The sequence below is a fragment of the Barbus barbus genome, assembly GCF_936440315.1.
Source record: "Barbus barbus genome assembly, chromosome: 24".
NCBI lineage: Eukaryota > Metazoa > Chordata > Actinopteri > Cypriniformes > Cyprinidae > Barbus > Barbus barbus.
Window position 1 is genome coordinate 8,693,785 of NC_136752.1, and position 26,762 is coordinate 8,720,546.

General features: G+C 37.8%; 2 protein-coding genes and 1 long non-coding RNA gene across 3 annotated transcripts; 1 reads left to right on the forward strand and 2 right to left on the reverse strand.

Moving 5' to 3' along the window:
* Nucleotides 1-458: 458 nt before the first annotated feature.
* On the reverse strand, nucleotides 459-3,548 carry LOC306843846 (glutaredoxin-related protein 5, mitochondrial-like). Its single transcript, XM_079375537.1, has 2 exons — nucleotides 3,134-3,548; nucleotides 459-1,003 (listed from the first exon to the last, which is right to left on the reverse strand). Exons 1-2 carry the CDS (start codon nucleotides 3,429-3,431, stop codon nucleotides 831-833), a joined length of 471 nt encoding a protein of 156 aa, XP_079231663.1. The 5' UTR covers nucleotides 3,432-3,548; the 3' UTR covers nucleotides 459-830.
* Nucleotides 3,549-6,210: 2,662 nt separating this feature from the next.
* clmnb (calmin b) lies at nucleotides 6,211-14,027 on the forward strand. Its single transcript, XM_079376495.1, has 10 exons — nucleotides 6,211-6,439; nucleotides 6,917-6,978; nucleotides 7,193-7,288; nucleotides 7,390-7,473; nucleotides 8,151-8,243; nucleotides 8,345-8,565; nucleotides 9,351-9,544; nucleotides 9,908-9,990; nucleotides 11,104-12,110; nucleotides 13,208-14,027. The coding sequence occupies exons 1-10, from the start codon at nucleotides 6,370-6,372 to the stop codon at nucleotides 13,326-13,328; spliced, it is 2,031 nt and encodes a 676-aa protein (XP_079232621.1). The 5' UTR covers nucleotides 6,211-6,369; the 3' UTR covers nucleotides 13,329-14,027.
* An 8,853-nt stretch (nucleotides 14,028-22,880) lies between these two features.
* LOC306843874 lies at nucleotides 22,881-25,886 on the reverse strand. The gene is made up of 3 exons (XR_013781873.1): nucleotides 25,840-25,886; nucleotides 23,647-23,684; nucleotides 22,881-23,467 (listed from the first exon to the last, which is right to left on the reverse strand). It is a non-coding gene; the product is annotated as an uncharacterized lncRNA (long non-coding RNA).
* Between the last annotated feature and the right edge of the window lie 876 nt (nucleotides 25,887-26,762).

Sequence of the window (26,762 nt, forward strand, 5' to 3'; positions counted from 1 at the left end):
AACACAGAATATATTTATAATATCGTCGTTTCACTATATATAAATTAATGCCCTTTTTATGATTATGAAAGTCAAAATTTCGTCAATGACACTGCTTTTTGATAACTACAGGGAATATGCAAGAAGTTAGGAGCTGAAACACAAAAACCCTTGATAAGATGAAACTCTTCACTTATATCAAGTATGTCCTGCTCATGTTTTTCTATCTCACAAAACTGCATCTGCATACAGCTTTAAAAATGTCTTCCTGTTAAGGTCAAGTAAATACTTTTGCTCCACACGATTAGAGCATCTGAGTAACTGGTACAAAGGTGTTGAGTATCACCCTCTCTCTTTCTCTGGTAGGACAACTAAGCATATCTTGGACAAGAAATAACATGACAGAATGAGGAAGAGGGAAATCTCTATGGAATAAACAAGCATGTTCTTTGTAATGACCTCAGAGACGCATAATTCATGCTCTTTAGTTTTAGCTTCAAACAATGGGTGTTTTAAATCATTTTATTGACAAAAAAAAGATATACATCTAAAATGCATTTAATAATATATTTGAAAATACAACATTTTAAATATGCAGTGGTCTAACATTAGAGTATCTGAAATAAAGACAAGCATTCTGCAATAGAATTACCGTATTACACATGATCATTGCATTTCTAAGTCAAGTGCTTTACAGTGATTTTTCAGAATTTGGGAGGTTTGACATCACTTCCTTCAGTCATCTGAGGACAGTTTGGACTTCAGCAGGTCAAGTCACTCTTCACAAGTCAACCTTTGGGAGGTTTACAATGGACAATCATCCCAAAGACTCGTCTGTGCTGACTGGACTCCTACTTGGACTCTTTTTCTTGATCCAGGAGAGCTGATCTGATTCCCAGCTTCTGAAGTTCCTCTACCAGATCTCCACTCTGATGCATCTGAAGAAGAATATCGCAGCCGCCAACAAACTCACCGTTGAAGAACACCTGTGGAATCGTTGGCCAGTTGGAGAGAGTCTTTATTCCTTTCAGGGGAAACAAAGTCACATGTCAGTATTTAACAATTTCTACATGCTTAAAGGGATAGTTCACACAAAAAGGAAAATTCTGTCATGAATTACTCACCCTCACATCGTTCCAAACCCCTAACACATTTGTTCATCTTCGGAACACAAATAAAGATATTTTGATGCGTTCCGAGAGCTCTCTGACCCTCCCTTAGACAGCAAGGATCCTTACTTGATCAAGCTCCAGAAACGTAGCAAGGACATCGTTAAAATAATCCATGTGACATCAGTAGATCAACTGTAATTTTACAAAGCTACGAGAACACTTTTTGGAGAGTATCACATGCGTAACAAGGTATGCACGCGGACACGCTGTTTATGCTTTGATCTGAACGTATGTTGCATACGTTGTATACGTATGTGATACTCTCCAAAATGGCACTATAGGGTGGTGCGGAGGAGAAGAATTGTGGAATAAAATCGTTATTTTTGTTTTCTTTGCGCAAAAAATAAAAGTATTCTCGTAGCTTCGTAAAAATTTTGGTTGAACCACTGATGTCACGTGTTATTTTAACAATGTCCTTGCTACATTTCTGAGCCTTGATCATGGTAGGATCCTTGCTGTCTATATGGGAGGGTCAGAGAGCTCTCGGAATTCAAAAACATCTTGTGTTCTGAAGATGAAAGAAGGTCTTACAGGTTTGGAACAACATGAGGGCGAGTAATTAATGACAGAATTTTTTTTTTTTTTTGGGTTAACTAAATCTCTGGAATTGATTTTATGTAACATAACTATTCACTTCTCTTTTTAATTCCACTTAAGCACCTCAGAGTCTAGGCTTTACTGTTTGGAAACTAACCTCAGTCATGTAAGGTTAACACCCCTCTCTTCCTGCTGCACAGGACTGATAAAGGCAATCAGAGCCGATGCTGCTGCCATTAACCTACTTGTGCTGTACTGACCACACTAACAAGTTTCAGACCCAAATGGACTTTCATTGCATGTATAAAAAACTGTTACAGTACAAATTCTGTTAATCACAAACTTAAAATATCAACAACAAAATTTGAAACTCTCAAAATAATCATTCAACATCTCATAATGAGAACATTTTTAATAATAACAAAATGTCTCAGTTTTTCATTATCATTATAAAAGACAGTTTCTCATCGTTACAAGACGTTTTGGTTAAACTTTGTGATAGTCCACTTTATACATTCTACTAACAATAAGTAACTTTGCAACTACATACAAAAATTAGAAATGGTTCTAAGGTTTCAAATGATTATGAACTATTTTCTCATAATGACTTATCTATTATTAGCAGAATTATGAGATGTCCTATTATTCCGAGATAATCTATTATTATGAGTCACTATAACAATATGTTAACTAGATTAACTATTATTATCAGAACATCTCACTATTATATGAGAGTTTCTCATTGTTACAAGACAATAACTTGACATCTCACAATAATAAAAACTATTACTATGAAGAATGTTTATGAGAAACCAAGGCATTGCTACATACAAGTTTCTCATTATGATGAGATATTAATGAAAAAATAAGTTATTATTATTATTATGTTTCTAATTACTACAAGATTTCCCCCTTGTAATTTTAATAGTAATTATAGTAATACTTGCTTGTAACTTTATCACAGCAATTTAGTTTCTCATTGATATCTCGTAGTAATAATTAAATATGTCATAATGAAATGTTAAATCATTATAACCAGAAATATATACAACATTTCATAATAATAAGAAACTCTCATCATGACTTAGTTTGATTATTGTGAGATGTTAAGTAAACATTACAATAAAACGCCTCGTAATAATGAGATACTTTCTAGGAAAATGAGCAACTAAATCATTACCAGAAAGTTTTAAGTCATAATTGTTCGAGTTCCTTCTAAATTTCACGACATACTGACAAGTGGGAGGAAGTTTATCCTTACATACGAAGCTATAAATATGAGCTTCTTAATAATTAATAATGAAGAGCTTAATTTATTTAAAAATGTGTACCAAACACATGTTAAAAATGAACCAAACAACAGATACAAATGTCATCCAAGCCAATATCAAACTCGAGTTAGGTTTAAACTCCAGAAGCTCTTCACACCACAACCACCATCTGACCTTGTCTGAGATCCTGATCATCCAGCACGTTATAAGCAGCATAGCTGTCGACCCCGTGCATTCTCAGGATCTGGACGACGGCGTTGCTGAAGCCGCACATAGGCTGTGCGGGGGTGCCTTTCATGAAGACCACCACTTTGTCCTTCTTCAGCAACTCCTCCAGAGTCTTCTGGACCGCTGAGGAGGAGCACATGAGGCGGGCCCAACCAGACAGCAGCTCTCCATTATTCTGCGCTGTTCTGTACTGCCACGCGCCCGCTCTAAGACACCGAGCTGTGGATCTAATAATGCTGTTCATCGTACAAGTCTGAGGGTTTGCTAAAGATTTAAAGAGGCGTTTGACACTTCACCTAACAAACGCCACAGCGCCTCGCCGAAGTAACGCACTGAACGCAAGCTCCGCCCCCTTGATTATAAACACTCAGAGGATGAACGCTATTGGGTCTCGTATTTGTCTTCTCCTCTCTGATTGGTCGAAGAATGCGTCAGTCATGCATGTTACACAATTTGCTTTTCATCCTGAGCTCTGACAGCTTTTATTTTAGCAGCTTGAAGTATTTTATTAAATGTATCTACTGTTACATGCACCGCCACTGTAATTTAAAAACGTCTATTTCTTTATGTTGTAAGACGTAATTAGTGGAGGCGTTTACATCCGGTTACAATGCGCACTTTCTCTTCCGGCACGTACTTATTTCCGCGAATCGGTTCTTTCAAACATATTCTTTTAAAAGATCCGCTTCAAATAAACGACTCAGTGATTCCTCAACGTCAAATCTCCTAATTACACTATACGCCATTTTATGTAATTTCAGTATAGTATGTTTCATTGATTCAGCTCATACAAATATAGTCACGTTAAAACCAATATTTTATAGAAATCGTAAATGAATCGTTTAGACCGTTTTAATGAAACGGTTCGACCGAATCAGTGTTCTAATAAGGAATGATTCATTCACGAAGCTCCATTTAAGTGAAGGCTGCTGTAGTGTGGATTGCTCGAATCCACGTGTATATACACGGTGTTTAAGAGGTAAGATAAGTTCGTACACGGCTAAGTTATCTCTAATAGCAGTGCAGTGTCGAGACCAAGTCTCCTGTGTCTGCAGTGGCTGGAGACTCAACGAGGCTGCACAGATCAACAGAAGGAGCAAAAGGCGTGACTTCTCTAGATTCTGAAGCTTTACGTGCGATATTCTTTCAACAAATCTCGTCCTGTTTCAACGGCGGTGATGGTTTGTTGTGTACCGTTACCAATCTAAAAACAGGCAGAGTAAGCAGCGGCAGTCAGATATTGTCTGTCAGGAGAAGTGCGCCTTTCAGACACTTGGCATTGCCACAATTTAACCTCGTGTTTTAAATTGAACTGACCCTTCATTGATCAATTCAGACTAACATTTGTGTTTTATTTTTCTATCTGTAGGTTTGTCCGGATTCAATTGGAAGCCTGAATCCGTTGCTCATGAGCTCAATGTGTTTAGTGTTTGTTTTTAATATATTCACCCCATTTGTTTTTCCCTAATAAATGTTTATGCGGGGCTTTTTGTAGATTTGTTTCATTTTTGCGTCAACTGTAAATGAATCATTCAGACATTTCTGAGGTAATTTCTCAAAATTTAGCTAATGCACATTTAATTGTCAAGCAAGCAACATAGTTTCTTTCTTCAATAAAACCACAATTGTCATCTTTGGGGTTTATTAGGAAGGCTGCATTCTTTGTACAATCTGTGTTTTAGGGCTTACAACAAACTCAACCAGACAAGAGTGATCTAGAACAAACTCAATACTTTATGGACCAGGTTTTTTCTGTGAATCAACTGTTTGAGGGTGGCTTATGTAGTTTGTTCTCAAGTTCACACAGGTGTTGTTCGTCACTTTGACTACCTCAACTAACATTTGGCATTCAGAAAGCGTCCGGTCTTCGTTGAATATTTTAATATTTTATCTATGTCTAGTGTTTATTAAGGTTTCTGAGAGCCTTAAAAAGCCTTCATTTGCCATTTCACAAATTAAGGCCACAAAATGATTCTTAAATTGGAGTTTAAGATTTTAAATTCATAAAACCAGGGTTTTAAATATTTCCTACACTGTAAACGATTATCTTCCTGAGTGTTATTGTCTTGTTTTCCAATGTAAATATCAAAACTTAAAATCATATCTTGATTTAAGAGTTTTTAGATATTTGTAACCATGGACCACAAAACCTCTGGAATCTGAGGGTGCAAAAAAAAATCAGTATATTGAGAAAATCACCTTTAAAGTTGTCCAAATGAAGTTCTTAGCTATGCATATTACTTAATCAAAAATTAGGTATATTTACAGTTGGAAATTTCCAAAATATATTCATGGAACATGATCTTTACTTAATGTCCTAAAGATTTTTTGCATAAAAGAAAAATTGTTAATTTTGACCCATACAATGTATTTTTGGCTATTGCTACAAATATACCCCAGCGACTTAAGACTGGTTTTGTGCTCCAGGGTCACATTTGTGCTTTAAACCAATTCAAAATACTGAGTAAGAACATCACTTTTTTGTTTCATGTTTTTTTGTTTGTGATCATAAGGTAGCCTACATGAAAGTTTCCATACTGTAGTTTTTTTTTTTTTTTTTTTATAAATTAAAAAGTAATGGAGATTTAAGTGTGTCTAATGCAACAATTTTGAGAACATTTAACTTATTAAATAGTATCCACTTGGTCTTTAATTTACCTTCATAAAACCTGCCGGAAACCTAATAATGTAAAACCTAACAAATACCTTTCTTGTAAACATTTTTAAATGTATTAATACATTGGCTCACTGTATATAATGCAACAGAAAGCACAGTCATAGACTTTCATCTGTAGACCATTGCAGAGTTAAAACTATCCTTTGACATTGAGGTTTAAGATTTGCTTTTGCAAAAAAGAAACTTGAACAGTCATAGTTATGTTGTGAACAAGCCATCATTCAAGTATCCACTTGTTTTATTGGTTAAAAGTGAATAGATAAAATGTCAACACACAAAAGCTAAACTATGTCTTACAGATGAATACTAAATATTAGCTTGAGGCAGTGAATGGTTTGGAAGAGCTGTTTCGGGTTAATGCAGGTGTATGGAGGAGGCGGGCGTGTGCTGGCAAGAGCTGACGCTCAAAAACACTTCTCAATCCCATGACTTCCTCAAATCCTCCTCTCTAGCTATGCATGGAGCATATAAGTGACTTTTAGCCATTTTCTTGGACTTGTTCAGGATGTCCTCAACGCTGAGTATGAGAGATGAACATGTTGGTAAAGACAAGAAGTGCGCACAAAAAACCCAAGGTAGGAGAATCCATATGGTGTGTATGCATAATTAACATGCACAGCTTCTATAATGTATTTTTTTATACACTGACAATTTTGGATGGATATTTTTGAGAATACACAATATTCAGCATGTTTAAAAATGCTAGTTTGCTACATTATATAAAGAAATATATTGTTTGCAGTCTTGGCACAGTTAAAATATATATCTATATATTACAAAAAATATATATGTAAAGTGTAAGCATATAGAAAACAACATTTGTAAATGAAAAAAAAGCAAGGTAAACGTAAAAATGTATTTTACTCCGTGCATATCTCTTAAAATGAAAGTGAACCTGGTTATACCTGTTCTCAACTGTGTTAAACCTGTTAAAATGTTTTGAAATGACTGCATGTCACTGATAGAACTTCAAACTTGGACTCCAAACCTCTGTTGTCGTGTATGCTCTTATACTCTGTGAAAAAGTTTTATTTTGTTTTCTTTTTCTACAGAGGAGAAGCAGGCTGTACAAGAGAGAACGTTTTCCAAGTGGATAAACATTCATTTGAAGAGAGTGAGAATTGTCTTCTTTCTACTGCAAAGCCAATCAATGTTTTCAACGTTTATAAGACAGCACAAGATGAAGCCAATATGATTCTCAAAATGTCTATTTATTGTTATTTTATTTATTTATTATTATTTTTTTTTTTACATAACATTTCCCTTATAGGCCTATTACTACAAAAAAGTATTGAAAAAGTCTGTTGTTGTTTTTCTCTGTGTTGTAGCGTGACCCACCTTTACAGGTTCATAACTTATTCACTGATATTCAGGATGGAAAGATTCTCATGGCTCTTCTAGAGGAACTGTCAGGCTGTAATATGGTTTGTCATCACATATTATACTGAAAATATAAAGTTTGATCACTATAAATATATTATTCATAGATGTGGCTTTTCTAGAAATGTTTTTCCATGTTCTTCAGCTTGATAAATTCAGGCCATTTCCACATCACCTCTTCAGACTAAACAATATTTCTAAGGTCCTGAATTTCCTCGAGGACAGAAATGTAAGTCCTGATGTTTTTTATTTTATTTTTAATTTAATTTATTTATTATTATTATTTATTTATGTATTGTTTGTCCATAAGTTAACAAATTTACCAACATTTTACCAACATTAGGGGAAGTCGTGGCCTAATGGTTAGAGAGTCGGACTCGTAATCCAAAGGTTGCGGGTTCGAGTCTCGGGCCGGCAGGGATTGTAGGTGGGGGGAGTGAATGTCCAGCGCTCTCTCCACCCTCAATACCATGACTGAGGTGCCCTTGAGCAAGGCACTGAACCCCCAACTGCTCCCCGGGCGCCGCAGCATAAATGGCTGCCCACTGCTCCGGGTGTGTGTTCACTGCTGTGTGTGTGTGTGTGTTCACTGCTGTGTGTGTGCACGTTGGATGGGTTAAATGCAGAGCACGAATTCCGAGTATGGGTCACCGTACTTGGCCGTATGTCACTTCACTTCAAATAAAAAAAATATCTTCCCACCCCACAGCTTATGAATTATCTCCCTCATTTTAGGTAAACTGCATTAAAACCAGGAAACAAATCAATACAATATAACAACAATTTAACTAAAATAAAGGATTTAATTATTAAAACATGGTCAATGTCTATGTTGTTTACTGATGTCATGTGGAGGGCTCCATATCTTTGTGTTCAAATGTAACCTTTTATATTATTTTTACACAGGTCAGCCTTATAAACATTGACGCTAATGATATTGCCGATGGCAATCCTTCAGTTGTTCTCAGGCTAATCTGGAACATCATTGTGTACTATCAGGTAAAGCACACTATCATTGCGTAATGGTGATGAAAGGGTTCCATTGTTCTTGTGTGTGATCATGTGAGTTATTGTGAGCGAAATCATTTCCCCATTTTAAGATTAAACAGGTCACAGGAAGCCTGGAGAAGTTCCCATCCACCTTCAGTCTGCTGTCATTACCTTGTGGCAGTGATTCTTCAGGTCGTAGTTCTCCAGCATCACCTGGAGATGACAGTTTTGGCACTCTACCCTCAAAAGGCAAAAGGTCATCTCAAAATCTCAAGTACCGCGGTACAGCCATACAGACTCTGCTTAGCTGGGCGCAGAACTGCACTGCAAAGTAAGTGAATTCATTTACTGAGCCACGATAAAGTATTGAGGTGTTTCTCAATGCAAAACATCAAATTGTTCATTTGAAAGATGCTTTTCAGCCAAAATGAATATTTGACATCTTATACTCACCTTAATAAACTCGCTGTAACTTAAATCTTTTTTGTGTCTGTGGAACACAAAAGGAGACAGTTTGATGAATGTCCCGATCGCTCTTTTCCACAAAATTTCAATGGAGACTGAAGCTTTCATGGTTAAAAAAAAAATAAAAATAAATGCAAAGCACAACAAAAGCATCATAAAAGTGGTCGATATGACTTTTTCATTATATTTTTCAAAAGCCGTGATAAAAGCTTTCCATTTTCAATTATAATCTCTTTCTCCATACATAAACTGTAACTTATGATCATGAATAAGTTGAAATCAGTTTCCAAATCAACATAAACAAATCATTCAGAGTGGTTTTGCGAACCAGCTCAAACTATTGTTTTTGTCTTGGCTGGATATTGAGATGTTCAGTAAATATATCTTCAATTTTGGTCTTGCTAGCTACACAAAGCTATTAGAAGACTTTGCATGGACCACTTTTATGATACTTTTATGGTGTTTTTGAAATTGTATATATTTTTTATTTAATTTAATGGAAAAAAAAGAACTTCCACAGAAGAATGACAGTAATATAGGTTTGGAACAAAATGCGATATACATTTATTACAGAAGTTTTATTTTTAGGGTAATCTATGAATTGCAGGAATTTCCATAATTTAGCTTCACCATCTCAATCTTTTCCTTCAGATATGGGGTGGAAATTCACGATTTTGGTAAAAGCTGGAGGAGTGGATTGGCATTTCTGGCTCTGGTTAAATTCTTCTGTCCTCAGTTTGTGGACATGAGGAAAGCTTGGTCTTCTGAGCCTCGACTAAATATGGAGACAGCCTTCACAGCAGCAAATGAGTGGCTGGGGATTCCTCCACTGCTGGATCCAGATGGTAACACACAAACAAACCATTAGCTTTTCTTTGAAGAATAGCTGTGTATTGTTTGTGCCTTCTAGGGGAACGTACTTAATTGCTGTATGACCTGCTTTCACACTTCACAAATAAACACATAATGAAAACGCATGAGCATGGTCGAAATACTACTGCACAACTATTGTACTACCAGTGATATTGCCTGAGAATTATAGCAAAGTGCTGTGTTGCTTTTTAGCTTTGTAACTCATAGCAAATATAAGCAGAATTGTTGTTTTTGTGTGTATGTGGGATTTATCTTCAAAGCAGACTGGACCCCAGCTGTAACATCAAGCAGGTGTGTTTGATTATTTCACTCTTTTTTTTCCCCTCTCCCACTAGATCTTGCAGTGCATTCACCAGATGAGCAGTCTGTCATCACTTATGTAGCCCAGTTTCTTGAATGTTATCCAGGCCATGATGAGGTGAGGATATGTTTATCTTTTATTTGAATGATTGAGAAGAAGTTTAAAGCACACTATAGCTTTCTTTTCTGTAATGACAGCATTTTTGTGACCACATGTCAATAAGACTAAAGGTGTGGTCACATTAGTGGAAATTCAGCAAAATTTCACAGGACAAAAAAGGTCCATTGTCTATCATAAATAGTGTAAAAAATCACCACTCACATAGAAGTCACTTTAAACCAATCAACATTTATTTGGACAATGCAGCAAAATTGCCCACTTTTATTTGGGCAATGCAGCACCATTCACACAGAAGTCACTTTAAACCAAGCAACTTTTATTTGGGCAATGCAGCAAAATTGTGTCACCTGTTGTGAAATCTGCGTGGGGAGATATGTAATCAAGACTGAATTTCGCCTGTGAATATTCAATGGTGTTGTCATGTTGTCTATAGTTTGGCATACTTATGAATTTTGCAAGAGGGTGACAGATTTGCCCACACAGATTTCACTCCGGGTTCAAGTCGGCCTCATAAATTAATTGCATCTACGAACAGAAAAGTAAGCATTTTCAATACATGAATGTGCTTAAAAATACTTTTTTTTTCTTCATAAAAGTGACATAATATCCACATTGTGGCTTTATCTCTCATAATGCAACTTTACTTTAAACTTTTTTTTGCCTTAAAAAAAAAAAAGTTATTTATGAGGTAAAGTTTAAAATAAAATTGCATTATGAGAGAAAAAAACCACACAGTGGATATTGTCATATTTATGAAAAATTAAAGTGCAGTTGCACCATATGAAGCCACTTTGTAAAATATGAAGTTACAAATGAGACTCTAATAAATGTCACATTTAAGAGATATATTCACATTAGCAACTTATAAAGCCAGAGTTCTGAGATGTAAATGGATCAAGTCAAGCAACTGTGACAAAGTTTAAATTGCCTTTTTATTTATTTATTTTTGTTATTAATTTTTGGGGTGGAAACAGTCTTTCATACTAAAAATAGCCTAATTTACCACAATAGTACAAATATATTTAAAATTTGTCATGTCTAATGAATGAATGAATGAATTGTCTGTCTAAATTACATATTGCTAATCCCATGACACGGACTCATTCACAGGACAGTGCATCAACAGATTCTTCTAGAGGCACACCAAATTTCATTGAAAGATCGGACAGACATTGGACTGATTCAGTTAAATGTGTGTTACCATCTAACTCTGCTGAACATTTGAGAGGACTTCATAACTCTTCTGAGAACAGCCAAGAGGAACAAACCTACCATATTGGAGATCAAGAGCTCAGCTCAGGGTCACTGCCTGCCTGTCCTTCAGACAACCCAGCAGGTTTTGCTGCTCTGTCTGAACATTTCCTCACCATGAAGAGCTCCAGCTGGTCAAATGGACAATCCCTATCAGACTTCACTGGAGGGCAGTGTTGTGACTCTCTAGCATGGAAGAAAAGCTATTTTGGAAGCCTGGATAATGATGGGAACTGTTCAGAGGTTTCAAAAGAGGTTGTTTATGAAATGCCAATGCTGGATTCAGATGAAGAGGATGCATATAGCTATATATTAGAGCTGGACCATAAAGAAGCTGGACTAGAGACAAATGTCGACCTTAAATTAAATACAATTATGGATGCACAGGGAATAGAGTTTGCCAGTACATTTGAATCTCAAGGAAGTGAAATAAACTCATTGTGTGATTTTTGTGAGACACAGAGGCAGATTAAGCCCACAGATGTGTTGATTAGGTCGGGTGATGACAAAAGTGCAGACATCCGGGATTTAGAACAATCTTCACCTGCTTCTGATTCTTTGGTGATGAATCAATTTGGTAAAAATATACCAATGTCATCTACCAATGAACTTCTGGACTTGGACTGGTCATTTAAAATGAAGGAGAGTATTTACTCAGATGCATTTAATATGACTCACAGTGATGGTGTTGATGATGCATTTGTGCCACCAGTGAAAAATGGTCTAGATAAGGATAAAATCAGAGAGGACCTTTCCCCCGGTGCAGTGAAGGATGGTCTATCAGATAATGATCAATATGAGCAAAACAGTGTTTTGGATCGAAGAGTTTTGGATAGAATAACGGGAGAAACGGCAGTTTCACAGAGGTTTGGATTATATTCTACATACATTTTGTTGCATTGTTCAATTGAAAGTAGTTTTGAAACAAGCTATGCTCATTGGAAATTCATGCCTCTATTTACATTTTTGCAAAGCACCAAAAACTCACATACATTACACATTATAGATACATTTCACAGCAGTTTTCAGATTAAATGAACACTAGGGGCAGTAAAACAGCAACAACATTAAAGATGCAATCCGTAACTTTTTTGGGGGTTAAAAATGATCCGAAATCAATATTTGAGAAAGTACATAACCAGCCAGTGTACAAAACTAATGCCTTACTGTAGCCTGATTCACAACGGTTAGATTATAATAATGTTTTAATTTGAGTTGTACGGGTAAAATTTCATGGGAAATTTGTCATTACGTCACGCCTGTAAACATGAAGTTTTCCCGACTAGTAGGCTATGAGAGGATCCTGCAGGTTGTGGATCGTTTAGCCTTTTCTCACAGCAGCTAGAATTATTAAATGTATCATTTTGATGGCGGATTGTAATCCAGAAAGGATTATGTGTTTATGAAAAACATATTAAATTATATTCCAGCTTTAAATGTGCTTCTGATTACAGATAGCCTGGGATTACTCAAGATTTGTATTTTAAAGACTACCAATTCGAAAGGAGCATAATTTACTTTTTGTGTTAAAAGAATTTAATATGAAATTCAAATAGTATGACAATTAGAGATTAGACTCTACAGAAATTGAAGTCTACATGCTAATACACTCATAGTCACGCAATGCTGAAGTTGTTAACATTAATAATTTGAGAATAAAGTATAACAATAATAATAGTTTTCACGGTTTGATGTGATTATGAGCTAACCGATGTGTAGATTAAAATCACCATTTGTGATGCGAAGCGCTCTGGTGTGAGCCCCGTAAAATGCAAGTCACTAAGAGCGAGCTCAAAGACTTCAAGATGCAAGCTAAAATGGCATTACTGATTTAGCAAATATGTTTTTATCTCACCCAAAATATTTCACCCCACAGGCATGTTTTCTTTTTTTTAAATGAACCTAGGCTGCTTTGAAAAAATAACCAGTATGTCTCATTCTGTTTTCTTCTTGTGTGTTTTAGGAAGAGGGGTCTTGACCTAACTAGTTATGAGGTGCATGTGCTTCTGTTCTTCTGGATGATCGCCTACTGCATCCTTATGTACCCTCACCTGGATATTTTCAGACTATTCAACCCAAAATAGCAATACATGAGAAATATAATTACAAGGTTGTACAAAGTACTATACTCTGGGTACACACACACAAACTCTTACCTTATCTCCTTCTCAGACATTTAACCAAAAATCCATTTGACATTGGGACGCTAACTCGTTTCTGGGTTTTAGGACTCATTGCTGCCACACTCAATACATATTCCCTTTTTTGTTGCTGTATCTTTAAGATAGACTGCATAACTGTCCTCGCATGTGACATGAGAAACAAGTTTCAGTGTATAGTAGTTGGTGTTGCCTCATCCTTCAATAACAGCTTGTAAATCTTGCTTTACATTGTAAAAGTTTCACAAAATAATCTGCAGTAAAATGTGCACACACAGAGTCTGTTTCAAAATCAATGAGCTGCCCCACTGCCTAAATAGGCAACTGCCTTCTAAGATAGCAATATCCTAAAATATGGAATCTTATAACTGACAGATTTAACACTTTATATAAGCAGTAACTATGCACAACACAAAGTGAGTTCAAGAGAGTTAGCATGTTGCTAAGCTAAATACAAAACATGCACCTTTCTTCTAATGTACTGGCTTCATATCCAGCAAGCTAAACACTTCTACTCAATAAACAGACTTGACACCAGGAAGTCGCAGTTCAGATGATTTACTGAGTAAAATGTGTAAAACTGTAAAATAAACAAAGCTATTGTATAAATAACATTTTTCATTTAACAGTTTGAGTCCAATTTTATCCAACATGAGATAATTATGTAAAATGTTTACACAACATAAATGACTGGGCGATAAATGCTTAATATGAGCTTAAGCATTTCAAAGATTTTACAATATAAACAGTCATTTTCATAATAAGTTAAATATGTAGTTCTATTTCCATATGTAATCCTTGATGAACATACAGAATAACATAAATCAATAATAATCAAACTTTACTTACAGGCAGTGCCTCGTTAAGTGCCATTAATGATGGAATGATGCAACAACAAAACGTCGCTACCTGTGCTGCGCACGCTATTCTTCTGAACCCAGAAATTGAATAACACAAATTCAAGAGGTATAATCAGTGTTGGGGAAGCTACTCTGAAACTGTAGTTTGACAAGCTACAAGCTACTCGTAAGTTAAAGTAGTTAAACTACAGTCAAGCTACCCTTTTGGAAAAGTAGTTAGCTACACTACAAGTTACTATCAAAAAGTAGCTAGCTACATTGAAACTACTTTTTATTTTTTTGAACAACGTATATTATAAAATAACTGAATAAGTGTCTGAGGAATGTTTTAAGCAAAATATTTAGTGTTTAAAACAATGCAATACAATTATGATTTCTGTTTAATTATGGTTTTATTACACACAACACTCAAATATCTCAGACTGTTACAAAAAGTGTTCCTTGTCGTTTCTTTGAGAGACATGAACTTGGACAAATAAGGCCATGGGTAATTAACGTTAGTTGTTTCTCCATCCTCCAAATCTGCCGCCACGTCTTGCTCCATCATGGATAATATGGGTGTGTCAACCCACTTCTGTACGTCAGTGAACCGTTAGCCGCAAGATGCGTGATTAAACAACAGGTGGCGGTAATGGCAAAAAATGAGTTTGTAATCTAACAAGAAGAATACCCTTGCATCGCGCTGATTCGCGCAGGCTAGACAAAACGCAATGTAGCTTTTGCTCGCGCTACACCGCTACTTGCTGCAAAAAGTAGTTAGCTACTGGAAAAGCTACACTGTTTAAAAAGCAACTGAGCTACTGCCAAGCTACTGAAAAATGTAGTTAAGTTAGTAGCGTCGCTACTTGTAGTTAACTACTCCCCAACACTGGGTATAATACAAAATGACCAGTAGGGGGTGCGAAAAACAAGCTATAAAACGCAGAGCCAGAACACTCCCCATCTGGTATCTTAAAGATACCATTAACACTAACAGTTACTAGACTACATAGTCTGGTCTGAAGAAAGGCGATATACCAATTCAGATATGGGTCTGTGATAAACTTTTGTTGTCCTGTGCTGAACAGTTTTCACCTTTCCTCACTAGACCATCTGTATTGGGAATAGCCTTCACAATTATCCACACTGGCCACTCATTCCTTTTGACTTGTTTGTCTTTGAGCAGAACAATGCCACCTTCTTTGATGTTTGGATGCTTGTGAAACCACTTGCGATGGCTCTGAAAAGTTCCATACTCCTTCCTCCACATATTCCAGAATGTTTCTGCGAGGGCTTGGACCCGTTTCCACTGGCATTGGAGCATATCCTTCTTGCTGAAATCTTCTGGTGGAGTCGGGAGATTACCAGTGTCAGAAGCATAGAAGGTGTTAAAATGAAAGGGAATTCAGGATCTGTGGAGACTGGGACTAGAGGCCGTGCATTAATGATGGCTGTCACTTCAGAAATGAATGTCACTAAGACTTTATGGGTAAGTTTTGTGTACCTGTCTCTCAGGGGCATTGAATCCAGGATTCGTCTCGTTATCCCAATCATACGTTCCCAAGCGCCACCCATATGAGAAGAGTGTGGTGGATTGAAGACCCAGGAACATCTTCGCTCAAGGAGGTATTCTCTCACTGCTGTTTGTTCGTTCTCACTCATTTTAAGCTCTCTAGAGGCACCAAAGAAATTTGTCTCACAGTCGGAGCGCAGCTGCTTGGCCGGACCTCTAATAGAAAAGAATCTTCTGAGAGCATTAATGAGACTTGAAGAAGTCATTGACTCAATCAGCTCAATGTGAACACCTCTGGTACACATACAAGTAAATAACACTGCCCACCTCTTGCTATTAGCTTGGCCCTTGTGCGGCGTGTGATAACCTCCCATGGACCAAACACATCTAAGCCAACATAGGAAAACGGTGGATCCATCTGCAGTCTTTCCGCTGGTAGGTCGGCCATCTGTTGTTCCTCCATTTTGCCTCTTAGTTTACGGTAGGTGACACATTTCTGGATGATACTGTTAATGCATCGCTTGGACCCAATTATCCAAAAGCCATTAGACCTTATGTTGCTCTCAGTCAGATGTCTACCCTGATGCTGCACACGTTCATGAAAATGTCTGACCAGTAGGACTGTGATGTGATGCTGAGCCGGGATGATGAGGGGATTTGTTTCTTTATCTCCAAGCTCTGCTTGTCTGATGCGTCCGCCAACTCTTAGCAGCCCATTGCTGTCGATGATTGGATTCAGCTTTAAGAGTGAACTATGTGCAGGAATTTCTCCTGTGGAAGTGATGCATTTCAGGTCCTCCTGATACACTTCATGTTGTACACTCTTGATAATTTTTTCCTCAGCTTTCAGAAGATCGCTTAGAGATAGGCCCTTTGTGCACAAATGCCAATGAGTGCACTGACTGGCATCACTTGGTTTAGTGAAACAATGGGCAATGTGATGCAGTCGAGCGACAGCTCTGACGACTGTTGTCCAGTTTGAGAATTGCTCAAATCTTTTGGTTTCCTAATGGATCCAAGTCAAGTCACCTTTATTTATATAAGGTGGATAAATAAAGGTGGGGAAGTCGTGGCCTAATGGTTAGAGAGTCGGACTCGTAATCGAAAGGTTGTGGGTTCGAGTCCCCGGCCGGCAGGGATTGTAGGTGGGGGGAGTGAATGTCCAGCGCTCTCGCCACCCTCAATACCACGACTGAGGTGCCCTTGAGCAAGGCACCGAACCCCCAACTGCTCCCCGGGCGCTGCAGCATGGCTGCCCACTGCTCCGGGTGTGTGTTCACGGTGTGTGTGTGTGTGTGTGTGCATTTGTTCACTACTCACTGCTGTGTGTGTGCACTTGGATGGGTTAAACGCAGAGCACCAATTTCGAGTATGGGTCACCATACTTGACAATACGTCACGACTTTTTATATAGCGCTTTTAACAATACAGATTGTGTCAAAGCACTTAACAGTATCAAATTGGAGGATAGAATGTCAGTAATGTATAATGATAAGATTAAACAGTCAATTTTCAGTTAAAGGCATTTCATTATTGAATTCAGAGATATCATTGTCTTGCTCAGTTTAGTTTAAATAGTATCTGTGAAATCAAATTGACGATAATCGCTAGAAATTAAGTGTCCCAGTGGCAAGGAACCAAAACTTCCTCTGTGACAGAATGGAGAAAAAACCTTGGGAGAAACCAGGCTCAGTTGGGGGGCCAGTTCTCCTCTGGCCAGACGAAACCCGCAGTTCAAATCCAACCCCAGCCATGTCAGATTGTGCAAGCGACTTTTCTGATTCCCGTGGTCTTGTCGATGGGGCATTTTAATTTATCATTTAATGTATTTGTTATATTTGTGTTTTATTCATTATTTGAAGTTTTTCATTTATATAATTTATTCATTTGCTATAATTGTAATGTATAGTTTAATGTATTTATTGTTTCTTGGTCTATTTTTATAATATATATTTGTTTGTTTATTATAATTTAAATTTATAGTTTAATTAATTTAATATATCCACTTTGATGTGGGTAGAGAAGACATGAATCAGCATCTTCCTCTGGGTCAACAAGGTCATATGAGTGTGAGCAATCGAAAGGCGGCTCTGATGGATAGTGTAAAAATGGGGGTCCTGTGAGCCAGGTTGTGGCCTCAAGCTTGGCAGATGAAACAGAATGGGAGCCATGATCGGCAGGATTTTGCTCAGAGGAAACGTACCTCCATTGTTCATGCTGAGTAGATTGTCTGATGCGATGCACTCTGTTGCTCACACATACATGGAACCGTCTGGCCTCATTATAGATGTAGCCCAACACCACTTTACTATCGGTGTAGAACCTTATTCTATCCGGTTTTAGATTAATCTCCTCTGTAATGATTTCAGACATTTCCACAGCTAGGACTGCAGCACATAATTCTAGCCTAGGTACAGAGAGATTAGGCTTTGGAGCCAACCTTGCTTTGCCAAGGATAAAGCCAACCTCTGTGTTGCCTTTCTGATCAGAGGCTCTCGAGTATGCTACAGCTGAGATAGCTTTCATGGAGGCATCTGAAAAGACACATATTTCAGTGTGCTTGGCTTCAGAAAGAGGAATGGATACATACATTCGTGGAATGCTTCGACTTCTCAAGTCTTGCAGTGAATCACACCACCGCGTCCACTCATCCTGTCTGTTCTCAGGTAGTAGTGTGTCCAACTCTTGTGTCTCCAATGAGAGTTATCTTTCACCTTGTTGTGCTTTAATAGCAGTAATCACTTCATGCCATCTCATCTCAGCAGCACTAAACTTACAGAAAAATGTGGGAGTGCCCAGCTGCCTCAGCATAGCAAACAAATCTTAAGAGTAGATTTGTGATTGCCCTGAATTGTGATTGGTCCAAGAGGATCAAATAAACTATTCACTGTTGAAAGTACTCCTCTTCGAGTGTATGGCTTTTCAGTGTTAGGCACCTGAAAGGTGAACGTATCTGACATTAGATTCCACTGTACCCCCAAGCTTCTCTGATCAGGGACGTCATCCGTGGAGAGGTCAAGATTTTTGATGTCCGTTGCCATTTGGAAAAGCATCCATTACTTTGGCTCTGTTCGCAGCGATTTTATGGAGTCTTGAGGTTTGAGACTGCAAGTGCCTCTTGTGCCCTTTTGAGTACATCGATTGCCTTCTCCTCTGTAGGAAATTACCTTAATGCTTCATCTACATTAAAATCTTGTTCAATGAATTTCCTCACATCACTGCCGTAGTCATTTTCTTCTTCTCTGGCAGCTCGGCATATTCCATAAATGGCCACCGCTGGTGAAGGTCTATTGGCAAATACGTGAACTCGCATCCTGTAGTCCATGACCTCCTTAGTTAGGTCGTTGTCGCGATGCCACAGAAAGCGCAATACATCACGACAGTCCTCCCGAACCAAGGAGCAGTGAAACATCTGCTGTATGTCGGCTGTGATGGCAACAGGATCCTTTCGAAATCTCAAGAGGACCCCTAACAGGCTGTTGTTAAGGTCAGGCCCAGACAGTAGTACATCATTCAGAGATATACCATCAAACTCTGCACTAGAGTCAAATACAACTCGTATGTGCTCTGGCTTTTTGGGATGGTACACGCCAAACGATGGAAGGTACCAGCACTCCTGGCCATCCCGTAAACAAGGTGCTAGCTCTGTGTGGTTATTGTCGAGTATTCTCTGCATGAATTCTGTGAAATCATCTCTAATCTTTGGCCGTCTGTCAAGGTTGCGACGGAGAGACATGAAATGTCTTACAGCATACTCTCTGTTGTTAGGCAAACGTCTCCTTGGCTCACGAAATGGTAGTGGTGCTACCCAGCTGTTACTTGAGTCCTTGAAGAATTCCTTTTCCATTATGTCCAGGAATAATTTGTCCTCAACTGAAGGTGCTAATTTATTGTAATTTTTGTTCTGCTGAAAGACTGAGTGAAGTCTACAGCTGGATAGGGCTGATGGTTTTTGGAAAAGGGTTCTCTCATTAAACATGTTCTTCAGTACAATGTGATTATTGCATGGACGGAAGTGGCTTGGTCTACCATTCTCTAAGATGTGTGTTCTCATGCAGTTCACCGGAGAGGGCTTGTGACACTTCCCGAGGCAAACATTTCCCACAATGACCCAACCAAGGTCCAATTTTTGGGCATACGGTGCATCATGAGTACCGTTGAGTAGTCTGCATACTTTATGTGCCCTTATTATGTCTCTCCCCAAAAGGAGCAGTATTTCAGCATTTGGATCAATGGGTGGTATCTTGTCTGCTATTACTTTTAAATGGCTATGATGCAGGGCAGCAACAGCAGTTGGTATGTCGTCTCTGTTGTCTGGCATACTATTGCATTTGATAAGAGTAGGAAGTGGAAAACTGATCTTGCCATCTGCAGACTCAATGATGAACCCATGCGCTCTTCTTCCAGTTCCTTCGACAACTCCAGCACATGTCTTCAATGTATATAGAGCACAGGTCCCTTGCATATTAAACATGCCAAATAATTCTGACCTCGCCAGAGATCTGTTGCTCTGCTCGTCTATGATGGCATAAAGTGTTTGTCACTCTCACACTCAGAGCATTTGATTGACACATCACAATTCTTAGCGATTAGTGTTTGTTATATGAGCAGCATCTAAAACAAATGGACAACTCCAGAATCCTTATCTGTTCCTCTAGTGGCTTCTCTCTGAAGCCTCTGCATTTCTTGAGAGGATGGGGTTTACGATGTATTGGACATTGCTTATCGATCTCATCGGTTCCTCTCTGAAAACTCTTGACATGAGAAAGCTTAGAGGAGAGAATCACATCCATTTTATGGACTGAGACAGGTTTATGAACATGGATGTGGCTTTCACTAAACCTGTCCTTTCCTCCAGGGGTTATGGAAAGCGAAGAAAGGTTTAAGCTCGGATCGTTGCGTGCTCTTGCTTCTGCACACACAAACTCAATAAAGAAGAAGAATGGTGGAAAAGGGACCTCATATGTGTACTTGTAATGTGAACCCTGCATCATTCACCTTTCTTGTAATCCAAAGGGTAACTTTTGTACAATTGGATTAACACCTCTGGCTGTATCTAGATAAGTGAGCCCAGGTAGATCACCCCCACTCTTAGCTGCTTCTATCTCTAAAAGCAAGTCCCCTAGTTCTCGGAGCGTCTTTGGTGGTCTTTAGCTGATATCTTTGGAAAAGTCTCTATTTTTGTGAAGAGAGCCTTTTCTATAGCATCTGGAGATCCATAAGTCGTATCTAGCCTCTCCCAGATCAGTTCAAGACCAGCAGGTAAATTCCTCACATTTGCAGATTTAATGCAAAGGGAATAATCTGCTGACTCTTGTCCCAGCCACCTAATCAATAAATCAAATTCCTCACCTGCTGAAAGATCAAGGTTTTTAATAGCATTGAGAAATGATGATTTCCAAGCAAGATAGTTTTTAGTCGTCAAATTTGTTAAGCCCTGCTGTCACAAGCTGGTTTCGTGCTAAGAACTTAGCCAAGTCGTGTGTGGCCACATCGTTACCAGAGTGATGAGTAGGATGATTTATGTTTCATCCAGAATGGGGCACAGGAGCAGCTGGACTCTTAGAATGGTGTGTGATGCCATGTGAAGACTTGGGAACAGAAGGTTTACGCTGATCTCCTTTCTCGCTGCCACTGTATTGACTAGCCTTCCAAGAGGACAGAACATGATAGACTGGTGAAGAAGGCTTTTTCTCTCTATCATCTCCTAGGTAGGGATGGGTACCGAAACTCGGTATTAAATCGGTCTCGGGGCTAAATTATGAAAGACCGGAGTATCGATAAGCTCTGACGTTATCGGTACTTCTGTCGGTATTGGAGAAATTAAGAAAACACACATACATTTATTGTTGCTCTCTCTCTCTCTCTCTCTCTCTCTATATATATATATATATATATATATATATATATAATGTCGCTAGATGTTTTTATGTGCAATAATATTCAAACATTTGTCTATGATGCATTTTTGTTATGCGCAATTCAGAAGCCAGATCGCGCTCACGCGGAGCTTCAGCACACGCAACATGAAAGTCCTGTTTAATTATGATAGAGGAGAGAACCAACTATTCAAACATCTGCTCACACTTTAGGCCTGTGGCTGTTATATTAAGCTAAGTATTTTTTTTTTTTTCGATTTTGGCTTCCAAGGATTATAGCCGCATTTCTTCTAGCACAACTCCCTTCCCTTCATAGCGGCGCGGATTCGTTCCTCCGAACCAAAACTTAACATCTGAATCAGCTCAATCAGTGATTGTTATAAAATGCCGTCTTTACTGGTGCTACATTGCAGGACATATTTGATAGTAAAACGTTGAAAGTACAATCTGCTGTTCCCCAGGCTGAAATGTGTGTGCGCGCGTGTGCCTGCGCGGCGGCGTGCTCCAAAACGGACAAGCAAAGTACACTTTGAGCTTCGGGAGCGTCGAAATAACACAAAAATATGCCAAAAAATACACACACAATGTGTCAAAATGGCCGGTTATGAGAGTCTTCACTTTTATGTTTTAAGTGGACGAGAACAGTTGGGAGAAAATCCGATGCGTGTCAGTATATTGTCTTAAAGTGTCAGACTGGAGCTTGAGCCATCAATGTTAATCACAGAACAAAATGCAAAGAGAAAATCACCCACAGCTCTTAATCTGAACAACGTTATAGCTTTAATAAACATAAATCTATCAGTACATACAGTGAAAATGCAGTGCTCATTTACATTTGATTACTTTTGTAACTATTACTTACCTGAACATTAATATTAGTAGACCTTCATGGAAAAATGAAAGCACTGTTTATTTCATTTCGTTTGTGTGTTTGTTTTATTGTATTTGTCAGTTTGTTTTACTTTGTTTCTTTGTTCATGTTGTTACTGTATCTTATCTTATGTATATAAAACACTAAAAATACCTGCACACTGGTGCATTTACAAATTGATGAAGTGCAGGCATTTTTAGTGTTTTATATACATAAGATAAGATACTGTAAGAATATGAACAAAGAAACAAAGTAAAACAAAAAGTACCGATAAGAATACCGTTAAAGTACCGGATCGATAAGCAGTATCGATAAGAGTAGTAATACCGTTAAAACCTTAACGATACCCATCCCTACTCCTAGGTCTTGGGCTAATCCAGGCTTTGAATTCTCTTTGGTTGCTACAGTGTCACTGTGTTCACTGTGTTGTTTTACATACTCTTCAGTATGTTACCTAAGACTTTGCTGTGGAAGGTGGATAGATAAACTACAATGTGACTATTTCATTTCTAGATCTGCAACAGCAGCTTCCATGACTGCGGTTTCTGCCATTGCAGCTTCCGCCTTTCTCTTGTTCTCGATTACATCTAATGTTGCTTCAAGGCGAGCTTTCTCTATTTTAATTTCCATCTCCCTCTTTGCAAATGAGGCTCTTGTCTGTGCAGCCTCTGCCTTCGCTCTTGCTGTAGTTGCTGCCATACTGACCATGGACTTGCTGGAAGACACAGAGCAGCGAGATGGAGGTGACTGACTTTTGTCATCTTCTATGACTGCAGTTGTTGTGTTAGCCTCTATGCAGTGGACAACAAACACAGTTGTTCTGCTTCCGTGATAAACAGCTCTTGTGTGAAGCTTACCTTTTTACTGTACTGACTTCATATCCAGCAAGCTAAACACTTCTACTCAATAAACAGACTTGACACCAGGAAGTTCAGATGATTTACTGAGTAAAATGTGTAAAACTGTAAAATAAACAAAGAGATTGTATAAATAAACTGTTACATGACAAATGTTGAGTCCAATTTTATCCAACATGAGATAATTATGCAAAATGTTTACACAGCATAAATGACTGGGAGATAAATGATCAATATGAGCTTAGGCAGTTCAAAGATTTTATAATATAAACAGAACTACGTACCTCAAGTATTATGAAAATGACTACTTCCATATGTAATCCTTGATGAACATACAGAATAACATAAATCAATAATAATCAAACTATACTCACGCAGTGTTGCCAAATGCTTTCAATTGAAAGTAGCTAAAATTGGTAGCTAAATGTCACTAGATGACATCACAATGGTAAATTCACTGATCTATATAAATATGAATAGATCAGTGGGCAAGATGAGAACTTGGATAAGGTTTGTTCCAGAAGTTGCTATACTGCCATGCAAAGGCAAAAGACCGTAACTTCGATCCCAGAGAAACCAAGGCAGAACACCTTATAACACCAGTAACAGCTCTTTCGCTTTGTTTGGAATGCTCAAAATGAGTTACGGCGTTCTGCCTTTGTTTACCCGTGCGTCAATATGAAGTTACGGTGCCAGCTTGGAGTTATATGGTGTTTTTTTTTTTTACTGTCCATTAAGGTCTGACACATTTTGAATTACGGTGTAGACAAACAAATTAGATCACAATCTACCAAACAGTTCCATACAACAAAGCACTGGAAAGACTAGACACCTTGGCAGCAATACATAATCGTAAATAACCTTTAAAAAGTTTTTTTTTCCTGTTTGTAATTATTCACCAGGCTGTCACTTCTAGTTGGATGCACGTGGACTCAAATGCCGCGGCATGTAGCATGATCAATCATAAAATCAGAATTAGCCACCTCATAAAATATGCACGGATTGCCGTGAGATCGGGCTGGCTGGCCTAACAGTTAGCAATTAAATCCATATCCTACCTTTTCTTGTAACTAAGTTTTTCAAAACTTGCAAAATGGTATCCACTCACATTTAGTCTGCTTATTACCACACTGCTGGTGCCACAAGGGGGCAGTGTGTCTGTAATTCTAAAATTAATACAGTCACATTACTATATGCAATAGCCTATATGAGATGATATAGCCAATGATTGCTAGACTTTATACAGGTGTTACTATAACGATTTTGTAAATGGTGATCAACGAAAAAAATAGTGATAATGTGGAAGTTACTGCCTTTTGCCTTGGTGTGGCTTCTCACTTTTTTCAGACAATGCAAAGGCAGAGTACATTAACTTCAAATAGTGGTAAAAATCAAGTTTGAGCTCACATTTTTTTAGTGTAGATAATTTTCATTACTAAAACATCTAATTGCCAAATTTCCACTGTCCTACCTATAATTAATTTGGCTGGACAAGTAAAAAACTTTAAAGTAATTTTTCTGTTTCACACTCTAGCGAGTTAAGGTCTTTTGCCTTTGTAGGGCAGTATATTTGTCACTAAACTTTTGAAAAAAGTCTCGAAAGGGGTGGGAAGTCGCTAAATCTAGCTACAAAATAGCTAAATTGGCAACACTGAGTGCCTCCTTAAGTGCCGTTAATGATGGAATGATGCAACAACATAAAACTTCGCTACCATGTGCTGCGCACGCTATTCTTCTGAACCCGGAAACTGAATAACACAAATTCAAGCGAAAACAAGCTAAAACAGGCAGAGCCAGAACATCTAATATTCATAAAAATGCATGGCACACACATAAATTGATTAAAACATGTTTTGATGTTATTATTATCTAAATTTGTTTTCTTCAATGGTTTTTGGTATTGAATGAATTATATTAACAATCAAGATTTCTCTTTGTCCTCCCTCCAGATTTAAAAAAAAAATATATTATTTATTATTTAATATTTGCTCTCTGTTACCTCATTTGCAGCTCAGTTATAGATGGTTATTTTGGCACTGATAGTTATTTTAGTTTGCAGAAACGAAACATTAGCTCTTTTGTACACTGCATACGTTTATCAAACTGTTTTATTATTCCAGTGTTATTTTTGTTAATGTTAACATACAATTTTATACCCCCCCCCCCATGTTTATTTTATTTATTTTTATTTTTAGTGAAAATTGACTTTTCATGATATGACAACTTAGTGCATAGATTCAACAAAAAATTGCCTGAATCTATGCACTGATACTTTTTTTATTTTGACACTCTTTTTTAACCATACAATCATGTAATGGAATGACATTTTGGTTAATTCAATTCTGCCATTCAACTGTTGAATACTATATTATTAAAGTTTAATATTATGGATGATTAATATTAATGCCATCAGAACACTAGTTTAACTTAACAATTTATAAGATGTAAAAGAATCACAATTTATAACAAATGCTTACATGCATCAATAATGAGCCTTCCAGTTCATCCCAGCAATCAAACAGTGTGTGTGGATCTGGGGGAGATAAAACAGGCCAAACTGTTCAAATATGTTCGGCTAAGCGTAGGCTGGGTGAGATTTGTACCCTCACTACAGCAAGCCAACAGGTTCTGAGAATGTATTTGTTTGCCGTCAAGGTCAGGGCCACTTAATCAATGTTAGTGTCTTTCAACATTTCCCTTGGGAAACCATCCAGAAGAGTTTGGACAGTTATTTGTACCTCTAGCTGTGGGTTTTGTGCAGCATTGAGCTATCAAATGATAATGTATAGTATTATTTTGCTAGCAGCAAAGCTGCTTATCCTCATATCTCCAGGCAAAATGGAAAAACCTGAGAGACGGCAGTCACTAAATGGTATGGAAGCTACTATGGAAACCCTAGTGCTCTACAATAACCTTGTCTTTGGTTTGTTTACTGCTCATAGCAGGGAGAAGCAGAGGAAAAATCTTCTTTACTCCTCAGTTGGATTCTCCTTTGCCCTAGTGAAAATAGTGAGGATCTCACAAGACCTGCTCTCACAAGATTTGATAGATGAACTGCTTAATTTCACAGAGGTCTCTGTGGAACATATGCCTGATCAGCCATAACCTATAGAAGACGCTTACAGAACAAACCCAACACCACAAAAGGGCCAGTAAGAGGGCAGATTGCATCCTATGCTCACTGGAAATATGTCCCTGTAGTAACATTAAAAAACAAAACAAAACAAAAAAATAGAGAGATATTTCCTGTATGTTTTGTGACAATTTCAAAGTGAAATGTCCAGTGCATGGTATCAAAAAAAAGAAAGAAAAGATGAATGTGAATCAGGAAAAAGTTTTATTATGGTGGTTGTTGTATGTATCGTGGCAGTTTAGAAATACCATCTACACTAAACCCAAG